The sequence below is a fragment of the Rhinoderma darwinii genome, chromosome 9 (genome assembly GCF_050947455.1).
Source record: "Rhinoderma darwinii isolate aRhiDar2 chromosome 9, aRhiDar2.hap1, whole genome shotgun sequence".
Lineage (NCBI taxonomy): Eukaryota > Metazoa > Chordata > Amphibia > Anura > Rhinodermatidae > Rhinoderma > Rhinoderma darwinii.
In genome coordinates, this window is record NC_134695.1 from 180,021 (window position 1) to 203,696 (window position 23,676).

Sequence of the window (23,676 nt, forward strand, 5' to 3'; positions counted from 1 at the left end):
TGGTGGACCTGGTCCCAGTGTGACCCGCCGCGGGTATATCGTGGGCCAGGGCTAACAGTCGTGCACGGTAGGCTTGGGGAACAAGCAGCTGTTTGGAGGCGGTCCAGGGCGACTCGGGCTTGGTCGGGGCTATGACCCGGTACAACAGCCCGTTGTCCCACTGGAACCCTGCCTGGGCCCCTCCACTGGGTGGTCGATCGGCCGGGCTACGGGCAGAGGACAGGGAAGGATCCGTATGCTGGGCCTCCCTAAAAGCGACCCTATCCACCTCCCCCAGGTCTGTCGGGGGGTTAGTCGGGTCGGTCAGTTGGGAAGCGTCAGGGGCTTGGGTACTTACCACCGGCGGTTCGGGAAGCGGAGCTTCCGGGAGAGGAGCCTCGGTGGTTACACTGGTCGGTGGTGGAGGCCGGTAAAGGTTCTCCCGGGCTTGGCAGCGGGTCACGGCCCCAGCAAACTGACTGGTGAGACAGCTCCCAAGGTCGTTCCCCAATAAGACATCGGCGGGGAGATCCGGCATGAGCCCGACTTCGACCTCCCCTTTTCTAGGGCCCCAGTCCAGGTAGATTCTGGCGCGACGAATAGACCGATGCTGTCCGTCCGCCAGGGCAATCCGGGCTAATCGCTGGGGAAGAACCTTAGACTGGGGAACCAGGTCCGCTCTTACCAGGGTGAGGGATGCCCCCGAGTCACGGAGTCCCTGGATGGTGCGGCGTCCCAGCACCACGGGCTGTCGGTGGCCCTGCATGTTGGCAGGGACCTGGTTCGTCACGAGGCTCGCAAGCTCTACGTGGTAGACCACCTCCTCCACCTCTGGTGCATCTAGGAGGTTGTCACACTCATCGGGTCGCCCGCCTCCGGGCAAAAGGCGACCCGGGTTGGGGTTGGTCTGGGAAAGGGCACCGTTGATTGGGCCAGGGTGCAGTCCCGTCGGATGTGCCCCGGCTGGTGGCACCCATAACACTGGCGGGAGTCTGTAGGGCCGCGGACCCTTGGAGGGATCGGGGCGGCCGTAGGCTGCGGCTGGGGTCTCATCGAAGTTGGCCGGGGTGGTTCCGCTATTTTGGTAGGGGCTCGGAGCTCTCTGCGTTGGTCCTGGCGCGGAAGGCTTCTCCACTGGGGTCGGTGGGCCAAGAACTCGTCGGCCAGGGTGGCGGCATCTTTAGGGGTGCTGGGGTGGCGGTCCACGACCCAGGCACGAAGAGGGACCTCCATCCTGGAGAGGAGTTGCTCCAAAATGACGAGGTCCTCCAGGGCCTCCCGACTGAAGGCCTTCTTCCCCTCGGTCCACCTGGAGCAGCTTAAGCGGAGCTGGGCTGCCAGCTCCACATGGGTACCCTGGCCGGCGAGCGTCAATTTACGGAACCGCTCTCTGTAAGTCTCTGGGGTGATCGCATACCTCTTCAGCAGGGCGTCCCGGAGGCAACCGTAGTCCCGTCCGTCCTCTGGACCTAGGCTCCGGTAGACTTCAAGGGCCCTCCCTTGCAGGCTGGGCCCCACGTAGCGGGCCCATTCGGTGGTGGGGATGTCATGCACCTGTAGCTGTGTCTCCAGCATGGTTAGGTGCGCATCGATGTCCGTGGACGAAGGATCCAACTTGGGGAGGTCGTTGTATCGTAGTTGGGGTCTTCGGGGCCCGGCAGGGATTGGGGTTGTTGGTTCTGGGGTGCCACTGCACGGGCCACGGCCCCAACGATGATCAGGCGCTCAGCCTCGAAGCTTTGAGGCCCCAGAGCGGTCAGCAGATCCCCCATCCGCAGGGCCTGGGCGTCCGAGATGGCGCTACGACCGGTTCCCTGGCGACTGGCCGGTTCTTCGGGGCAGTAGTCAACGTCACCCTCGGCCATCTCTCCCATCTCGGCCGGGTTCGCCAGGTCCCAGGCCTGGAGCTTCTCAATCAGCCTATCCTTGATGTCGCGGGACGAGAAGGCAATGCGCCGGAACCGGCACAGCTCTTGGAGTGTAATTCGGAGGTAGCTGCCATAGGGGACAGCCTCTGCTCCGCCGGGAGGATCCATAGAGTCAGACTCCATGACTGGGGAGTTAGGTGCCTGTGGTCCCCCTGTACTGCAGCACGTGTGGCAGTCCGCCCTTGAGGTCTGGCCGCGAAGCGCCGGATGGTACCAGGGTACCTATCCCCTGCCGCTTCCCCTAGAACGGGCTGAATCTATCCCACCGCTGCCACCAAATGTGGCGAAACCGGGTCAGTGGGGGTCGGTTTACGCCAAGAGAATGTGGGCGATAGATTCAGGCGACACAGATTAACAGGGAACAAGCCACAGAGGCGTGTTTATTAACAGGGACAGACACACACAGAAACAATGCACCGCTGCTTCTCCCCTCTGGGCTGGATGTGACAGGATACCTCACTATGGGGTCTCTCCACTGTACCTTTCATCCTTTGGGGTGTCTCCAGATCCTCCTTAGTTAGATGGTACTCCAGCACTTGCCCTCTATTACTGTCCCTAGGTCAGGTACCATCTCTGAGTTAGATAGCCCCTGCCTGCAGCTCACACTGCTATCTCATCCTCTCCTGGACAGCAACTAACTGAGAGCTCACACAGCACCACTATCTCCCTCACTCACCCCTCCCTCAGGCATCAGGCCATGTGCTTTCTGCTCTTGCCCCCTCCTTTTTCTTATTTACATTCAGACAGGTTCCCGCTTGCAGCCTGTGACTCACTCTCCTACAGTATAAGATTAACCCTAGAGGGGAGGACAGTGAAGCAGCACTGAATACAATATAATATAAATCATAAATCAACTGGTTATCAAACATAACGTAATGCCGTTTGAGGGGACATATCCCCATCTAACACTGGGCGCCATCTAAGCTATGGCACCCGGATGGCGGGAGTGCGACGGTTTGCGGCAAGCTTAACCTTTATTTGGGTACAATGCCTGTAACCGTCACCCGTTCCGCCACAATTGTTCACAGAGAAATAAGTATTTGATCCCCTACCAACCATCAAGAGTTCAACCTCCTCCAGACCAGTTACACGCTCCAAATCAACTTGGTGCCTGCATTAAAGACAGCTGTCTTAAATGGTCACCTGTATAAAAGACTCCTGTCCACAGACTCAATTAATCAGTCTGACTCTAACCTCTACAACATGGGCAAGACCAAAGAGCTTTCTAAGGATGTCAGGGACAAGATCATAGACCTGCACAAGGCTGGAATGGGCTACAAAACCATAAGTAAGACGCTGGGTGAGAAGGAGACAACTGTTGGTGCAATAGTAAAAAAATGGAAGACATACAAAATGACTGTCAATCGACATTGATCTGGGGCTCCATGCAAAATCTCACCTCGTGGGGTATCCTTGATCCTGAGGAAGGTGAGAGCTCAGCCGAAAACTACACGGGGGGAACTTGTTAATGACCTCAAGGCAGCTGGGACCACAGTCACCAAGAAAACCATTGAAAACACATTACGCCGTAATGGATTAAAATCCTGCAGTGCCCGCAAGGTCCCCCTGCTCAAGAAGGCACATGTACAGGCCCGTCTGAAGCTTGCAAATGAACATCTGGATGATTCTGAGAGTGATTGGGAGAAGGTGCTGTGGTCAGAGGAGACTAAAATTGAGCTCTTTGGCATTAACTCAACTCGCCGTGTTTGGAGGAAGAGAAATTCTGCCTATGACCCAAAGAACACCGTCCCCACTGTCAAGCATGGAGGTGGAAACATTATGTTTTGGGGGTATTTCTCTGCTAAGGCCACAGGACTACTTCACTGCATCAATGGGAGAATGGATGGAGCCATGTACCGTCAAATCCTGAGTGACAACCTCCTTTCCTCCACCAGGACATTAAAAATGGCTCGTGGCTGAGGGGGCGGAGCCGGACCGCTGAACGTGATGGACGCATAAAACTTGAGCTCCTCACAAACCAGCTTGGATCCTTCATATTATCGAGGCATAACAGCTTAACCATGGTCAAGATTGGAAAGGACAAGATAAGAGACTCCTCAGGCACTCCAGGAATGCAAAAGCATCAAGCAGACCTGGGAAAATTCCTTAAAAAGAAGGAGATGCCATCCGGTGCTGGAGCAACCAAGATGGCGCCGTATCCTGCTTCAGAGGACTCTGATGCAGACAGCATGTGTGGAGCGACGGCGTACAACTCAGCCACAGACTCTGGCATGATAACGAAGGCTTTCTTAAAAAAAAACCTGCAGCAGGCTTTCACACCGGTGCTGAAGGAACTCACCGACTTCAGGTCAGATTTCAAACTCATGGGGAATAGACTTGAGCATTTAGAGAATGTGGTGTCGGAGGTTGTAATTCACTCAGACTCAGTGGAGCATAAGTTACAAGTGCAAGAAACACAGCTCAATAGAGCTTTTACCCTGTTGGAAGATATGGAGAATAGAAGCCGTAGAAAGAATGTTAGGCTGAAGGGGCTCTCAGAATCCTACGCTAATGAAGTCTTACCTGCAGTAGCGAAGCAAATTTTTACCTCACTCTTGGGAGAAGACAGGGCCAGTAGAGTGGTGATAGAACGAATCCACAGAGCACTACTTTGCTCTTTCTGAGCTTGGTGGTTTAAGTGGCTTGTGAACTAAGTGGAGTTCTAAAACCGGATTATTCGTTCCAGCTGAGCAGTTGACGAGGGGGAAGGGGTTAACTGGACACAGATTCGTTCCAGCTGAGCAGTTGACGAGGGGGAAGGGGTTAACTGGACACAGATTCGTTCCAGCTGAGCAGTTGACGAGGGGGAAGGGGTTAACTGGACACAGGTGGTATAAATTAGTCATCAGACCTCATTTTGAGCTTGCTCTTTCTGAGCTTGGTGGTTTAAGTGGCTTGTGAACTAAGTGGAGTTCTAAAACCGGAGTTGAAAAGAGGAGTTGAAGCCCCAGTAAGTACTCTTCTTTTTCTTTGGCAATTGTTCGCTGTTTTGGTGTAACTTGGATAATGGATAGCAAGATTGGAGGTTTTCTTCAGTGCACAGTTTGTCATATGTATACACGACTGGAGCCGGGGTTCCAGGGTGAATATCTCTGTGGCAGATGTGAGCATGTTGTTCACCTGGAAGCTCGTATTAGAGATCTGGAGGAGCAGAATGCAACACTGAGGAGGATAGACAATTTTGAGCGGAGCTTGCTGCTCACAGAGCATGCAGTTAGTGGGTTAGAACTGGAGGGTGAAGACATGGGTGAGCAGGATCAGGTAAGTAGCTGGGTTAATGTAGTTAGGGGCAGTAGAAAGGGGTCAAAGACAAGGAAGGCCGATCCGGTTTCTGGCATTCCAAGCAAAATTGCCAGGTTGGGTGATGATGCGAGGGTGTCAGTCTCAGAAAAGGCAGCCCTAGTGGATACTGATCTCCCTAACAGCCGGGAGAACAGCCCAGCTAGTAGTCGGCGGGATGGTAATGCAGGCAAGCCAAGACAATTGATAGTTGTAGGGGATTCTATAATCAGGAAGACGGATAGAATAATTTGTCGCCAAGACCGCCTCAACCGAATGGTTTGCTGTCTCCCTGGTGCCAGGGTTCGGCATGTGGTGGAACGGGTGGACAAATTGCTGGGAGGGGCTGGTGATGATCCAGCTGTCGTGGTCCATGTCGGTACCAACGACAGAATAAATGGTAGGTGGAGGAGCCTTAAGAATAATTTTAAAGAACTAGGCTACAAGCTGAAGGGAAGGACCTCCAAGGTTGTATTCTCAGGAATACTGCCTGTGCCATGCGCATCACAGGAAAGACAGCGGGAGCTTAGGGAGTTAAATGCATGGCTGAAGTCTTGGTGTAGAGGAGAAGGATTTGGGTTCCTAGAGCACTGGGCTGACTTTTCATTGGGGTACAAACTGTATTCTGCAGATGATTTGCACCTAAATGGAAGGGGGTCCGCTGTGCTGGGGGAGAGAATTCTAGCTGGGGTGGCGGAGTATTTAAACTAGGGCTGAGGAGGGAGGTCAATGTAGAAAAAAAAGGGGTAGCCAGGTTAGAGAGGGGTCAGACTATATTGGTGGGGGGAGAAACAGAATGTGGGGAGAGGACTAGACAACAGGATAAGGAGATCCTTTCGTTACAAAACATCAGTGTAAATAAAAAGGACCGATTAATGTCAAATCACATTTCTGATAATAAAAGTGAAAAACTGACAGGCAAGTTAAAGTGTATGTTCACAAATGCCAGAAGTCTAGCAAGCAAAATGGGGGAGCTGGAGGCCTTGATACTGGAAGAAAATATAGATATAGTTGGTGTTGCTGAAACATGGCTGGACTCTTCACATGACTGGGCTGTAAATCTACAGGGTTTTACACTTTTTCGTAAAGACAGGACAAATAGGAAAGGTGGTGGTGTATGTCTGTATGTGAGAAGTGATATGAAGGCGAGTGTGAAAGAGACAATAGTGGGTGAATACTGTGAGGAGGTTGAAACCTTGTGGGTGGAACTAGAAAGGGAGGTAAACACTGAAAAAATTACTTTTGGTGTAATCTATAGACCCCCCAATATAACTGAGGAGATGGAAGGTCAGATATATAAACAGATGGAGCGGGCTGCACAGGCGGGTACTGTAGTGATAATGGGAGATTTTAATTTCCGGGATATTAATTGGTGTCATGGTTCGGCTTCAACTGCAAAGGGGAGACATTTCCTCAACCTGTTGCAGGAAAATTTTATGGGCCAGTTTGTGGAAGACCCGACTAGAGGTGAAGCTCTGTTGGATCTGGTCATTTCTAATAATGCAGATCTTGTTGGGAATGTCAATGTTCGTGAAAACCTCGGTAACAGTGATCACAATATAGTTACATTTTACCTATACTGTAAAAAACAAACGCAGGCTGGGAGGGCAAAAACATTTAATTTTAAGAAAGCCAATTTCCCCAGGATGAGGGCTGCAATTCAGGATATAGACTGGGAAGAACTAATGTCAAATAATGGAACAAATGATAAATGGGAGATTTTCAAATCTACTTTGAGTTATTATAGTGCAAAATTTATTCCTACAGGTAATAAGTATAAACGACTCAAATTAAACCCCACATGGCTTACACCTTCTGTGAAAGGGGCAATACATGACAAAAAAAGGGCATTTAAAAAATACAAATCTGAGGGTACAGCTGTAGCCTTTGTAAAATATAAAGAGCTTAATAAAATCTGTAAAAATGTAATAAAATTAGCAAAAATACAAAATGAAAGGCAGGTGGCCAAGGATAGTAAAACAAATCCTAAAAAATTCTTCAAGCATATAAATGCAAAAAAGCCAAGGTCTGAACATGTAGGACCCCTAGATAATGGTAATGGGGAGTTGATCACAGGGGATCAAGAGAAGGCAGAGTTACTAAATGGGTTCTTTAGCTCTGTATATACAATAGAAGAAAGAGCAGCTGATGTAGCCGGTGCCAGTGCTGTTAATATATCAGTTGATATACTGAATTGGATGAATGTAGAGATGGTCCAAGCTAAATTAAATAAAATAAATGTGCACAAGGCTCCGGGACCAGATGGGTTACACCCTAGAATTCTTAAAGAGCTTAGTTCAGTTATTTCTGTCCCCCTTTTCATAATATTCAGAGAATCTCTAGTGACTGGCATAGTGCCAAGGGACTGGCGCAGGGCAAATGTGGTGCCTATTTTCAAAAAGGGCTCTAGGTCTTCCCCGGGTAATTATAGACCAGTAAGCTTAACATCCATCGTGGGGAAAATGTTTGAGGGGCTATTGAGGGACTATATACAGGATTATGTGACAATAAATAGCATTATAAGTGACAGCCAGCACGGTTTTACTAAGGACAGAAGTTGTCAAACTAACCTAATCTGTTTTTATGAAGAGGTGAGCAGAAGTCTAGACAGAGGGGCCGCTGTGGATTTAGTGTTTTTGGACTTTGCAAAGGCATTTGACACTGTCCCCCATAGACGCCTAATGGGTAAATTAAGGACTATAGGTTTAGAAAATATAGTTTGTAATTGGATTGAGAATTGGCTCAAGGACCGTATCCAGAGGGTTGTGGTCAATGATTCCTTCTCTGAATGGTCCCCGGTTATAAGTGGTGTACCCCAGGGTTCAGTGCTGGGACCACTATTATTCAACTTATTTATTAATGATATAGAGGAAGGGATTAATAGCACTATTTCTATTTTTGCAGATGACACCAAGCTATGTAATATAGTTCAGACTATGGAAGATGTTCATGAATTACAGGCAGATTTAAACAAACTAAGTGTTTGGGCGTCCACTTGGCAAATGAAGTTTAATGTAGATAAATGTAAAGTTATGCATCTTGGTACCAACAACCTGCATGCATCATATGTCCTAGGGGGCGCTACACTGGCGGATTCACTTGTTGAGAAGGATCTGGGTGTACTTGTAAATCATAAACTCAATAACAGCATGCAGTGTCAATCAGCTGCTTCAAAGGCCAGCAGGATATTGTTGTGTATTAAAAGAGGCATGGACTCGCGGGACAGGGATGTAATAATGCCACTTTACAAAGCATTAGTGAGGCCTCATCTAGAATATGCAGTTCAGTTCTGGGCTCCAGTTCATAGAAAGGATGCCCTGGAGTTGGAAAAAATACAAAGAAGAGCAACGAAGCTAATAAGGGGCATGGAGAATTTAAGTTATGAGGAAAGATTGAAAGAATTAAACCTATTTAGCCTTGAAAAAAGACGACTAAGGGGGGACATGATTAACTTATATAAATATATTAATGGCACATACAAAAAATATGGTGAAATCCTGTTCCTTGTAAAACCCCCTCAAAAAACAAGGGGGCACTCCCTCCGTCTGGAGAAAAAAAGGTTCAAGCTGCAGAGGCGACAAGGCTTCTTTACCGTGAGAACTGTGAATCTATGGAATAGCCTACCGCAGGAGCTGGTCACAGCAGGGACAGTAGATGGCTTTAAAAAAGGGTTAGATAATTTCCTAGAACAAAAAAATATTAGCTCCTATGTGTAGAAATTTTTCCTTCCCTTTTCCCTTCCCTTGGTTGAACTTGATGGACATGTGTCTTTTTTCAGCCGTACTAACTATGTAACTATGTAACTATGTAACTATGTAACTACGTCCCAAACCGAAACCTGCTGACCCGCCTAGAGATGTCATATGTGGCCTCTTAAGCTTTGTAGACATGGTGGCTATTCTGGCTGCAAACAGAGAGCAACAACATCTAGTGTTCGAAGAAGCGCCCTTACAATTATACCAGGATATCGCAGCTTCCACGTTGGCGAAACGACGTATAATGCGTCCACTACTTGCAAAATTGCGAGATCTCAAACTACCCTATACTTGGCTATTTCCTTTTGGGTTGGCCATACTGAGGGATGGAAGGAGGATCTTGATCCATACACCTGCTGACCTGGAGGAGGCATGGGAGCGTCTGGGAATTCCGCCATTACAATTGCCATCATGGCTGCCGGCCCAAACGGACATATCTCTACCTGCACTACCAAGAATGGAAGCGTGGTCGGTGTACTCCAAGCAACGATCTTCGAAGGGGAAGAAATCGCTTGCTACAGCATCAGAAGATGCCACCACTTGAATCCTTTATATATATATATAACGCTATGTGTTTCTTTATTACGTATTTTCTCCATATTGTGCTACTAGAGGAATACTTGGTGATTTTACTAGCGGTATTGAGATTTTCATATTGTTCATTTTATTCATTTTGTTTCTTACTTCACAAACCGCTTGCCGCCAAATGTACCATGGTTAATATTATTATTATCATTGCAATAGACCAAGGAGAAGTATCCGGGTCTATGACGTAGAGTCACGTGGTTGCCAATGCATGAGGATAGAGATGGAGCCATATTACGCGTTCTTCTGTGGAGGTAACAGGGAGCGGTGCAATCTGCTTTCACTGATATGACTTAACTCTCATCCTCAGATTGGCGTACTATACTCGACCAAAAGTGTCGGGTCATCTTGCAACCAAGTGTACTCTAGGATATATTTTGCCTCTGTTAGACAATTTTAATTTACTTGATTTTTTAAGTTTATTCTTAACTCATGAAGGATCTGAGCTGGGCCTCGGCTCAGGAAGTTATTTCCCCTCCCCCAAATGCAGCAATGTGTTGGCTTTAGATTTCGTATAAGAGAGTTCTGGATGCCAACCGGAACACAGATTAGCTGCAGCTATATGTTGATTCTTTATTCCACATGTTTCTGTCCCCCCTTTTCCCCTTTAGTTCCTCTTCTTTATCCCTACCCCTATGTCTTTATCAGAAATCAGACGAAACCGCAAACTGACAAAAAATGGCGACTGTGAAGATAGTAACTTATAACACTAATGACTAAGGTTCTCCTCAGAAGCGGAGCCAGGTATTTACATTGTTAAAAAAGGAACAAGTGTCTATAGCCTTTTTACAGGAAACTCATTTTAAAGTAGATAGAGTGCCAAAATTACCCACTAATTTCTTTTCCTCCTGGTATCATAGCTGCAGCTCGAGCTCTGCTTCACGAGGAGTATCAATTGCAATCCACAAGGACTTACCATTCATCGGGACAGCTAGTCATGATTTAAGGGATGGCAGAGCGCTATTCATAAAAGGTAAACTGGGGTTATTGACATGCACACTAGCGAATTTATATGTACCTAACAAATCGCAGATCTCATGGCTCCTACATATTATGGAGGAGTTGCGAGCTTTTGCGGAAGGCCCCACAATTTTGGGAGACCTAAATCTCACGCTTCATCCAGAGATTGATTCCTCAACACATAAATCTTCTTTACCAAAAGCAGGCCGTAGAAAATTTTTGAACAAGTTACAGGAACTTAACTTGATCGATACCTGGAGACTACTACATCCCCAGATATCTGATTATACATTTTATTCTCATCCTCATGGATCGCATCAGAGACTGGATTACCTTCTTGTACATACTCACTTAGTACAGACTCTGCAATCGGCTAGTATTGGCCCGATGACAGTATCAGACCATGCACCAGTGTTCACCACTCTGGTTATATCCGCTTTGCCCGCTAGAGAATGGACATGGAGGTTGAATGAGACCCTTCTGGACCACCCGGAGTATTTAACTGATTCGTTGCAGAAGTATTTTGAAACGAATGTTACAGAGAATGTTACAGAGGATGTATCAGCTACTATAGTGTGGGAAGCACATAAAACATACATGAGGGGTATGCTGATATCATTGGGCACAAGAGTGAAAAAAGAAAGAGAACAGGAACTCAGATCTTTGCTTTCGCAAATTGCAGCATCCGAAAAAGTACATAAATGTTCTTCCACTAAAGCCACTCAAACAGAGTTAACAATCCTTAGAACTAAATTAAAAGATTTATTAAATAAGAAAGATGCGACTAACTTAATGTATTATCGTCAGAAGCTTTACGCACATGGCGACAAGGGAGGAAAACTTATGTCGGCACTTATCAAAAAGAAAAAATCTTTCATTAAAGTAATTAAAAACTCAGTGGGCAATAAGTGCAAAAATACCGCAGATATTGCAGAAGCGTTTAGTGCATATTATTCGGAATTGTACAACATTTCAACACCTCCAAACATTGCAGACGATTCCCGACAGCAACAAATACAGGATTTTTTAGACCCATTAATGTTGCCGTCACTTTCAGATGAAGAAGCAGGGGATCTTACGAAACAGATTACACTTGACGAAGTGGTTAACATTCTAAGATCCTTTCCTTCAGGGAAGAGCCCAGGCCCGGACGGCTTAACGATTAAATATTATAGGAAATTTAAAGACATACTGTTACCTCACTTAGTTGACACATTTAATGAATTACTCCAGGGCAGGGACTTCACAGCACAATCTCTAGAGGCCTACATTACCATACTGCCTAAAGAGGGTAAAGATCCTACCTTGTGTTCAAGCTACAGACCTATATCGCTTTTAAATCTAGATTTAAACATTTGGGCTAAATTACTCTCGACGCAAATTAATAAATATCTAGCAAACCTAGTAAACCCGGACCAACAGGGATTCGTCCCGGGGAGAGAGGGGAGACAGAATTCCATCCGCTTGATGAATTATATTCAAAAGGCTAGAGACTCTAAGATACCTATGGTCCTAATGAGTACAGATGCTGAAAAAGCTTTTGACCGAGTTGCATGGGACTTCATGGCGGCTACACTGGCCAAGTTTAAATTCCCAGAAGGTCTCATAAAAGCAATTTTTACGTTGTATAGTAAACCCTCAGCCAGGATCAGGGTAAATGGGACTCTGTCCCCCTCTTTCCCTATTGGTAATGGAACTCGGCAGGGATGCCCCCTGTCACCCACTTTGTTCATATTAACTTTAGAACCCCCTTTGAAGACACTGCGACAGGATGCGCGGATTGCGGGTATAGAGGTAGACTCTCGACAACATCTGGTGCACGCCTTCGCGGATGACTTGCTACTAACCATCACGAACCCAGTGTCTGCGTTTCCATTTATCCTACAAACTTTCAGTAAATATAGCCTTATTTCAAATTTTAAAATAAACTATACTAAATCTGAAATCCTCAATATATCATTAACATCAGCCCAGGCGAGAGGGTTGGAAACTACCTCCGATTTTACATGGCCCACTCATTCGGTAAAATATCTTGGGATTAGACTTCCTAAAGATCTTGACTCCTTGTATGCTCTTAATTATATACCTCTGCTACAAAAAATTAAGGGTCGTCTGGTATCTTATGATATCCCATATCTCTCATGGATAGGACGAAAAAATCTGCTTCAAACATATATACTTCCAGTGCTCCTATACACTATGATTATGGTACCCATTCACCTACCGAAAACGTTCTTTCAGAAAGTTCAGTCCCTTTTTTCCACATTTTTGTGGAAACAAAGAAGGCCACGCATCTCACATAGACTCCTAGCCAGGGGGAAGCGGTATGGAGGCCTTGGCCTCCCTAGCATAGAAACTTATTATAAAGCTATTCATCTACAGAGATGGCTGGATATGGCCTCAGCGATAGGTGGTCCAGGAGGAGCTGATCAATCTTCCTTATACTCCGTAGAGAGTTTTCACTCCACATTATGGGTGCCTACACATCAAGACCTTAGGTCATTGTCGAACCCTTTATTAAAGGGGACGTTAAAAGTCTGGTCAAGATATGGTTTAACGGATAAAGGGATCTCTCAACCGTCACCTTTGACACCAGCAGTAGCATTGCCAAAACTACTTTCCACCCCAGTGCATTATAGGTCAGATATATGGACACACTTCTCCGGAGTTCAGATTGCGGAGCTGATGCCGGAGAATCAGATTCCAACGGCAGGGGAGCTCCAGTCTCTGATGTCATCCTCGGCCCGAAAGCTTAACTTTCTCCAATTGCATAATATACAAGTAACTTGCTCAAAATTTTTAGTAACACACAAGGCAAATAGAGAACTTACCTGGTTTGAAAAATGCCTAGCTACACATAAGTTGAAGAAACATAAACTTTCGAGTATCTATGCCCATTTGTTGACACCCGATGTGGCGCATCTGCCATCCTTTGTCTCTTCGTGGGAGATGGAGCTTGGGCTGCAGCTGTCAGAACGGGAGAGAGGCTTCATCCTAGCTCATTCTCATGGATTTTCAAGGTGCGTAAAACTACAAAAAAATCATTATAAGTTGCTTACTAGATGGTATAAAACACCAGTAGCTCTCTATAAAATGGGTTTGGCAGATTCGGATATCTGTTGGAGATGCAAATCTCAGCAAGGATCTTACTCGCACATTTGGTGGCATTGCTCACTGATAACAAAGTTCTGGAAACAAATTGAGGTAGCTGCCAACACAGTATGCAACACACAGGTTAAGTTGAATGCAGCGCTTATTGTTCTGGCACTCCCTTCATCAGATATAGTTCTATCTAGGAAAAACTTATATACTCATTTGCTGGCTGCGGCAAAAACATTAATACCTTTACACTGGCTGCAAATTGAACCTCCCACAATGAACCAGTGGATTGATAAGGTGAATCAAATTTATCGGTTAGAAGAATTGACCAATAGAGGTGAGGGCACATACGACTCGTTTATAAAGATATGGGCTCCCTGGACACAACACTGGGATAACTTACTTAGAGCTTCACAGTAACTTGAAGTATCATGTAGAGCTGTTAATGCCAATTCATTGACTTAACTTAAGAGGTACCCCCCCCCCCACCCCCCTTACTCCTTTCTTTTCTTCCTGCTCTTCTGTCATCTTACCATCCCCTGTTTCTCGATTTACCCGGCTCCTAGAGCCAAGTTTTTTGTATTATTATCATTTTAACCCTGTTTTGGTGGGTACAGGTTCTCCAAAGGGGCACTGTTCATTAAAGAGGGTGGAATAGTGAACTGTAAGAGTTGGGGTAACAGATATTTACCAAGAATGAATTGGTATTATGTTATCAAACCAAATGTCTGAGACCGCAGAGTTATTCAAATTCAGTAAAATCGTATTACAAATTAGTACAATAATTGAATGCAAAAATGGCTGTCATGTTGAATGCTACCCTACCTAGTACTGCAGTACGGAAATGACATGTGTTTCTATCTATTTGTGTACTTTTGTATTTTGGAGTTGCTGTACCTTGTACCTGTTATTAATGAATAAAAATAGATTTGATAAAAAAAAAATGGCTCGTGGCTGGGTCTTCCAGCACGACAATGACCCGAAACATACAGCCAAGGCAACAAAGGAGTGGCTCAAAAAGAAGCACATTAAGGTCATGGAGTGGCCTAGCCAGTCTCCAGACCTTAATCCCATCGAAAACTTATGGAGGGAGCTGAAGATCCGAGTTGCCAAGCGACAGCCTCGAAATCTTAATGATTTACAGATGATCTGCAAAGAGGAGTGGGCCAAAATTTCATCTAACATGTGTGCAAACCTCATCATTCAACTACAAAAAACGTCTGACTGCTGTGCTTGCCAACAAGGGTTTTGCCACGAAGTATTAAGTCTTGTTTGCCAAAGGGATCAAATACTTATTTCTCTGTGCACAATGCAAATAAATATATATAATTTTGACAATGTGATTTTCTTTTCTTTTTTATATATATATATATATAATCTATCTCTCACTGGTAAAATTAACCTAGCCTAAAAATTCTAGACTGTTCATGTCTTTGACAGTCGGCAAACTTACAAAATCAGCAAGGGATCAAATACTTATTTCCTTCACTGTATAATAAATGGCATATTCCAATGCACTGGGGGTGTGTGTAGTATATATTTAAGGGAGTGATATACAGTGACAAATCAGCACATCCCTTATCTAGTTGTGTTATGATGCAGATATCTGATCATGTTATTAGTAGCACATAGTCCCCTATCTGATCTGTGCTATGATGCAGATATCGGATCATATTATTAGTAGCACATCCCTTATCATGTTGTGTTATGATGCAGATATCGGATTATATTATTAGTAGAACATAGTCCCTTATCTGATAGTATATATATATGTCATGTATTATACTGAGATTTAGATAAAGCTTACATATGACATATAGTCATTGATTCAATATGGATATGGTGATTTCAAACGATAAATCCACCTACATTTCTTCTGTAAAAGCATCGCTAAAAGTAGCACATTCAGTCGACTGCGCTATTGATTCCGTCAAAACGACGGAACCTTGTCACAACGGTGGCAAACGTAAACCATTAGCTAGATTTCCATCACAATTGAGTTCAATGGTGAGGGAAACGGAAGCTAAGGTCTTAGTTTGCCTTTCCGTCCGTTGAGGGGTTAAAGAGGCTCTGTCACCAGTTTATAAGTGCCCTATCTCCTACATAATCTGATCGGCACTGTAATGTAGATAACAACAGTGGTTTTTATTTTGAAAAACGATCATTTTTGAGGACGTAACGAACAATTTTAGATTTATTCTAATTCGTTTCTTAATGCCCAACTGGGCATTTTTTAACTTTTGACCAAGTGGGCGTTGTAAAGAGAAGTGTATGACGCTGACCAATCAGCGTCATACACTTCTCTCCATTCATGCCCATTTGTACTCACAGCACAGCATGATCTCGCGAGATCACGCTGTGCTGTCACATACACCCACAGTAACTTTACTGAAGTGTCTTGAGAGTGAATAGACATTGCCTCCAGCCAGGATGCGATGTCTATTCACACTCCCGACACTTCAGTAAAGTTTCTGTGGGACTTACACAGCACAGCGTGATCTCGCGAGATCACACTGTGAATGACAGCACAGCGTGATCTCGTGAGATCGAGATCACGCTGTGCTGTCTAAGTCCCACAGAAACTTTACCAAAGTGTCGGGAGTGTGAATAGACTAACCCACGGATTACGGTCTTCCTCCTGTAACACTCATTGTACCTTTGTTTTCTTGCTACTTGTGATCTTATCGCACAGACGTCCCCAGCAAAATCTGCAGTAGAGTTTTTATGAACTCACCCCAAGGCCCACTCTGAAATATGTGTAAAATCCGATGAAAATCTGCATCTGCATATGTTTGGCGTATATGTACCGGGAAAAGCTTCCAGCGTATATGCTAACGTATTCATAGGGCTCCATTTACCTGACAGAGGCCAAAGAAGTGTCCACCATTGAGCTGGCACCTTTTTCTTGCGGTGTAGAAAAGCGTAGTCGCCTAACCATTTCTATGCAGTGGCATCCCGTAAAAAAAGAAATAAGAACCTTTGGGCAACATATTCCACTGTATGTCTATAGAGTGGCTTACGTCACAGCCTTCTGTCAGAGGTAGGCCGGGATCCCACGTAGTGTAAATGCTGCGGAATTTCCACAGTGGAATTGTGTGTGGAGATTTGACAGCATTTACAGTAGCAGCAAAGTGGATGAGATTTAGAAAATCTCCTACCCATGCTGCGGAAAATAAACGCAGCGTAAACGTTAATAAATTGACCTGCGGCGTGCAACGTCATCCCAGGAGGCCGGACTACGCGCAGAGAAGAGGGAGGGGAGTAAGTATGAACGTTATTTATTTGCAGCGCTGCATTCCGCAGTGGAAACTTCGTTCACCCCAATAGTGTGGTTTTTTGGACGGAAGGTGCTGCGGGTTCCAGGTCGGATATGCTGTGCAGCGTATCTGTCCCTTGGGAACCCGGCCGTATGCTTCGCACAATACGATGTGAGATGAATAGGGCCATATACTGAGATGCAATAACGCTTTGGAATACTAAGTATATATTTTGGTAAAATAAAAAAAAAAAGCACAAAAACTATGGCAAAATTGCTTTCCCCCCCGAAAATGAATTAATTATATGTACCCCAGAACGGTGGCAATAAAAACCAACTTAGCTACATTGTTGCGCATGCGCTTCATGCGCACAGTCATACTACGGTTCTGTTTTGTACAGAGCCGTAACTGGGTTCCTCATTCTAGTGCATGGGGCCATTATGTACTGTTCATAAGGAGGCATACAGAGACTCTTTTGTCAGATTCTGCACAAATCCAACAGAAAAAAACATGGCATGCTTCATCATGCTCCAAAAATTGCTTCTAGCAGTGAAAAGCACTGTACATATGGCAGCACACAGAGGCTGTACGGTCTTCATGCACTGCCATACAGAATATGCGCACATGTCTCTGTGTGCGCATGAAGCCTAAGGTTAATTAAAAAAATACCAATGTGAAAAATTAAGCTAAGCTCACACACAGCAGTAGTTTTGCAGAAATTTTTGCGACTATCCCATTAATCTGAATTGGGCTTGTAGAAATCTATGCACATGCTGAAAAAATAACCCCAATTCAGATGTATGGAATGGATCGTCCAGTCACAGAAATTTTTGCAACAGATGTGCCGCATGTAAACATAACCGTAGACTACAACTGCAATATTGTGATGTCTTGGTGCACCTGCCTTTATAGGTGAACATATCATGAGTTTGGGCACAGAACAGATTAATTTGTAGAGCTGTAGAGGCTTCTTTCAACCTATTTCAGTTGAGTATTTTTTATGATAGTGTAACAATTCACTTTTATATTCTCATATAATATCCAGCGGACTGTGCTAATATTGTATTGTTGACCGTTTCTAATAGCAACCAGCAGAATTATTCATGCAGTTCTCCTCTATAGCATGTGATATAATGCAGGACAACAATGAGATAAGTGATGCAAAGTATCAGCCAAGTTTTTATACTTTCATTTAGATTACATCTATATATTAACTGCAAAATAGCGTTACTGTATGTGAAAAATAATGGGGCAGCTTTACTATTTAAAATGCGTCACAATTCTGAATTGAATTGAGCTAGAATTCTGATGCACATGCCGTGCGCTACATTTTTTAACTGTTTGCTTGCCTCGTTTGACAAGGTGGTGCGGCTTAAATGAAAAGGGGTGTGTCCTCACAAAAAGGGAATGGCTAAAAATGTGCCACACTGTACCATTTTTGAGCCAAAAAGTTGGTCTAAAATAAAGCCAATCAAAAATTAACATAAAGTTAGACAGAAGTGTCTTAAGATGCGCCAAATGCATGAGCCACTGTGATAAATTGGGCTCATCTAATCTAAAACTGGCCATACACTTAATATAGCTGTAGGCCGAATGCTATTCCTCTCGACTTCGTCAAACACATGCATGCTCAACTCATCCGAGCGTGCATGTGTTTTCAATGGGTTAAAGGGAGAAAGCTGCTGTTCAACTCTTATCTACTAATGAACAAAAGCAGCAAGCATGTTGAAATTCAACATGCCAGACCGTTCACACGAGCCCTATTAATCCCCACAACAGACCTGACGGTCCTCCACGACCTACGGGGCACAATCTCTACCCACACCACAACCACACAAGGAAAAAGTGACCACAGCCGAAGCAAATCATAACAGATGTCCCTGATCAGCTCGCGGAAAGGCCTGACCCCTAGATCATTTCCCCCAACCTGCAACACAAGGACATCTGTTGACTTGTGCCATTGACCTCACTAAGCGCCTTCAAAAAACCCTTCCCATGTAGCAAAGTTTTGTTTCCCAAGGATAGGTTGCATATTTAATGTAACCTGCCGCAAATGGCACATCTTGCCCACCAACGCCTTCAAATCTTCCAACTTCTCCTGGGGAAGCCAACATTCCATTTGCTCAGAATCAATCGTGATACCGAGGAATACCAAAACCGACGAGGGACCCTCAGTTTTTTCAGTGGCTAGTGAAACACCAAATCGCCCAGCCACCCATTCTACCATTGATAAAAGGTTAGCGCAAACAGGGGACGCCGTCGGACCACAGCAAAGGAAGTTATCCAAGTAATGAATGAGGCAGGCAACACCAGCCACCTCACATATCATCTATTCCAGGAACGAACTGAAGGCTTCAAAGTAGGCGCATGAATTGAGCAGCCCATCAGAAGGCATCTATCCACAAAATATGCCCCATTCCAACAACAACCCAACACCCGAATACTCTCGGGGTTTACTGGAAGTAAACGAAAAGCTGATTCCACATCAGATTTTGCCATAAGCCCACCCTTCCCATAACATCACACCCAATCCACCGCCACATCAAAAGAAGTATACACCATAGAAAAAAGTGTTGGATAAATCCCATCATTCACCGACGCCCCCCTCGGATGCAACAGGTGATGGATGAGGCGAAATTTAATCGGCTAGTTTTTGGGAACTACGCCAAGGCGAAAAACTACCAAATCGGAAGATGGGGCGGAAACACACGGGCCCGCCATCCTACCAAGACCCACATGCTTCCCCAGCTTGTCAGTCACCACCGACGGGAAATCACGGGTGGACTTTAAGTTACGCATTGAAAAAGGAACAGCATGTGGAGGAGCCGAAATACAAAAACCATCATGAAAACCTGACTCCAATAATAATGCCTTAGCCTTATCAGGAAACCTATTTAGATAGGGGAGCATCTCTTCCAGCCTCACCGGAGTCAACCCCTTGGCCACCTAAGCTGCCCCCTTTTCCCTTACCCTTTTTAAAATATGGGGACGAGCTGTTTGATGCACCTCCACAGATGGAATGGGAGTGTGGAATTTACACCCTGACCCAAACTTACACTGTCCTTAATTGAACTGCCAACACAGGCCTGACTTCCCGCCCGCATTTCCACCTTGCTGTACTCCCGCCCCATGCTGTCCATACTGGCCAGTACCCCGTCCCCCCCCTGGAAAGGACTCCCGGCAAAAACACATCGGGGCCATTACCCACAGCCATAGGTCCCACTAGATACTCAGGCGAATCGTCTTACGCTGTCTAAATTGCTAATCGTACCTGAGCCAAGCCATAACCCCATATACCCTGTAAGACCCCTCTATGGCGTCCATATAGCAAAAAAGGCCAGAACAATTATATGGTGCTTTTTCCCCTATAATACTCGCCAATATTGCAAACTCTTGCAACCAGTTAGGGAAAATTTGAGGTATCAATCTGTACTGCCTCTTCACCTCCTCTTCCTTTTTACTCTCCACCTATCTTGGCTTATCAAAGAAGAGAAAATATCTCAATTTATTTGTCCTTACAGATCTTTTCCAGACCCCCTAACTGCCCCACCCAGGGACCCCTCCGAAGCCCGGGGGTCCTAACTATAGCGTGAATAGAGTAAGGAAAGGAAAAACACTCACCAGGCTGAGCAGGATCATCCAGTTGACTATCACAGATTCCATCGCTCTCCTCCAATTTGAACAGACCTTGCGTCACAAATCCAGAAGTCGAACCCGAAGGGCAGCTCCAGCCACCCTCTGCCCGAACTGGAACCACAGCCGATGCTAGAGCCCGAAACGGCCATTATCCTTCCACCACCGAGCCAGTGGGGTGCTGCCCATTGCCGTTGCCCGGCACGACCACCGACTGTGGCTGGCGGGAGATCCTGGAACCACCATCGCGAAAACAGGCGGGCGGGGAGGTGGGATTTCTACTAGACCAGGGGGCCTGTGGCCTGAAGGAGAGGGTCCAGAACCCCGGCCTACAGGGGCCCTAGATGGGCTCCCCACCCTGCGCCGGACCCTGGGAGTGACGTCAGGGCTCAACCTAGACGGCGCTTGCGTCCTCCTGGACTGCCGCGGACACACTGTCTGGGGATCGCGGTCCTGCAGTCCCCCAGCTGTCTCCCCCTCCATTGCCTCTTCCCCGGGCCTGATCTCAGCTGGGGACGCAGGTAAACTAGGCCCAGTCGGGCCGCCTACAAGTCCGACAAGCTGGGCCCTAAGCCAATCTGAACCCTGCTATTGAACGAAACTGCTCCAGCAGCTGTTTAATCTCCGCCATGCCAGGGGACAGTGAGACGCCGGGTGCAGGAGCGAGCAGCTGCATAACTGCTCAGTGCGCTCCTTCCAGTCAGACTGGCTCTCAACCAGAGCGCCATCTGACCTCGGCACCTCCCATTTCTATTTCCCCGGTAATGCGCCCCCCCCCCCCCCTATGCATGTGGCATGGGCCCGGCAGTTCTATATAACAATATCACATTGTCAGTGAGAATCATGGCATTAACTCTGTCCTTACACTTTTCAGATCAAGAAGGTCAGACTAGCCTCTCATCTGCTTTTGGGGGCTTTGCAGTAGTCAGAAAAGAACATCTGGAGAATGTTGCAAATGGATGCAATTACAAGATTAACAACAAGTTTGATGAGAAACTAACGCCATACTCCCCAGGAAAGGTGGTGCGAGCAGCCCTGCAGCTGGTGGATCAAACAATGTCATATAGTGTTACCAGTGCCAACTGTGAACACTTTGCGACAGAACTGCGATACGGAAAAGGCTTCTCTGATCAGGTATGGTCTATTATCTGGATACAGTACCAAACTGAATGGTGATGAGACACAGTGTGACGGAGATGTCAAAAATAGAGAAAGCAGCTTGTGACCTAAAACTTGTCAAGGTTATTTCCAAAACTGAGCATGAGGAAATATGTTGTCTAATGAATTTTAGTTTGTATTTAAATGAGCCGTTTTTGTAAAAAATTTTGCCACAATTTTCGTAGTCACAGCTAAAACCACTTGACAAGAAAAATTTCCATTGGTATAAGGCTGGGACTAGACCTGTACTTTTTACTGCTCAGTACAAAAAAAAAATCGCTGTTCACAAATCGCTCCAGTTAAATGTGTAGTTTGGAAATCCCAGCATGTAGAGATTAAAAAAAAAAATAGTTAGCGAATCACTTTAAATTTTGAATCGATTTTTATCTTTTTAAATTGCTACATGCTGGGATTTCAGTGCTACACACTTATTGGGAGCGATTTTTAAAGAGTTTTTCAAGCTACTAAATGTATTTCTATGGACTGTGAATTATCACCGCAACATCAAAGCGATTTTTTTTGTAGAGAGATAGTTAACCCTAGCCTAATGCATTCACTACAAAACAAAAGTCTAAGTCTGGCCTCAGCATAAGGTTTTCAGCAACTTTGACAAGGGCCAAATTGTGATGACTATACGACTAGGTCAGACCATCTCCAAAATGGCAGGTCTTGTAGGGTACTTACTGTATGCAGGGTTTGGTACTTAACAAAAGTGGTCCAGGGAGGGACGATTGGCGACAGGGTCAAGGGCACCCTATTTTCATTGATGCGTGTGGTGAACAAAGGCTAACTGTGTGGTCCGATCTCACAGGAGAGCTAAAAATTGCTAAAAAAAAAAAATTAAATGAATGCTCGCTATGATAAAAAAAGAAAAAAGTTATTACAACACATAACGCATAAGTTTAAAGGGAAGGTGTCATGAATTTTTTTTTTTATCATATTGCTTTTAGTATGATTAAAAAAAAAATTATTTGTGTACGTGTGTTCTACTTTTTACTTTTTTAAATTTTTACTTCTCTATGGGGACTGCCATTTTTTTTTTCATCTCTGTATGTGTCTATTAACGACACATACAGAGATGGAATGCGGCACATACATCCCCATAGAGAATGGAAACGGGATGAGACACAGTGGTCTCCCACACAGACCAAAACGAAGCTCGTTAGCACTTTCTGATCGCAAGCATTTAACCCCTCAGATGCTGGTGTGAGATGTGACCACCGGCATCTGAAGGGTTTTTATGGTCCCTTTGACTTCAGAGCCGGTCACCGGCTCCCGCACGGCGAGATCGTGGGAGCCGGTGTACTCCTCTAGCAGCTTGGAGCCTTGTGAACGCTCCCTGCCATGCTATTGTAACCTGCCTGTGGCAGGTCTCAGTCACAATGCACTAATCCTGCCATAGACTGCAATATCACAATCGCAGGTTCAAGCCCCCTAGGTGGGCTAAATAAAAAAATATAAAAAAAATATAAAATTCAAATCACCCACTTTCCCTAGATCACATATAAAAATAAATAAACAAAAATAAATATAAACACATTAGGTATCCCTGCCTCCGGAAATGCCCGAACTATGAAAATTTTTATCCAATACCAATGAACGCCGTAGTGGGGAAAAATGTAAAAATGTCCGAATCCCAGTTTTTTTGCCACTTCAACTCCCACAAAAAGTTTAATAAAAAGTGATTGAAATGCCAGAGATTTCCACAAATGGTATTAATAAAAACTACATCTTTGCACGTACAAAAATACGCCTTACAGCGCTCTGTACACAAAAATATAAAAAAGTTATGGGGGGGGGTCACAATACGGTGATGCAAAACATTTTTTGTTTCCTTCAAACACTTACATTTTTTTAAAGGTACTAAAACATAACTAAAACTATATAAATTTGGTACCACTGTGATCGTACTGACCTGCAGAATAAAGATAATGTGTCATTTTCACCGTACAGTGAAAGTTGTAAAAACGAAAAGCCATAAGAAAATGGAGGAACTGCTGTTTTTTTCCAATTCCACCCCATTCTGAATTTTTTTCCGGCTTC

The 23,676-nt window shown here is 45.2% G+C and overlaps 1 protein-coding gene across 1 annotated transcript in view; it reads left to right on the top strand.

Annotated features, from left to right (window-relative positions):
- The window catches only part of LOC142660234 (phospholipase A and acyltransferase 2-like), a 51,794-nt gene that overhangs the window by 26,064 nt on the left and 2,054 nt on the right, over positions 1-23,676 (top strand). Inside the window, exon 3 of the mRNA XM_075836817.1 lies at positions 21,350-21,609. Within this exon, the coding sequence (XP_075692932.1) occupies positions 21,350-21,609 (260 nt within the window). The remainder of the gene's footprint in view (positions 1-21,349; positions 21,610-23,676) is intronic.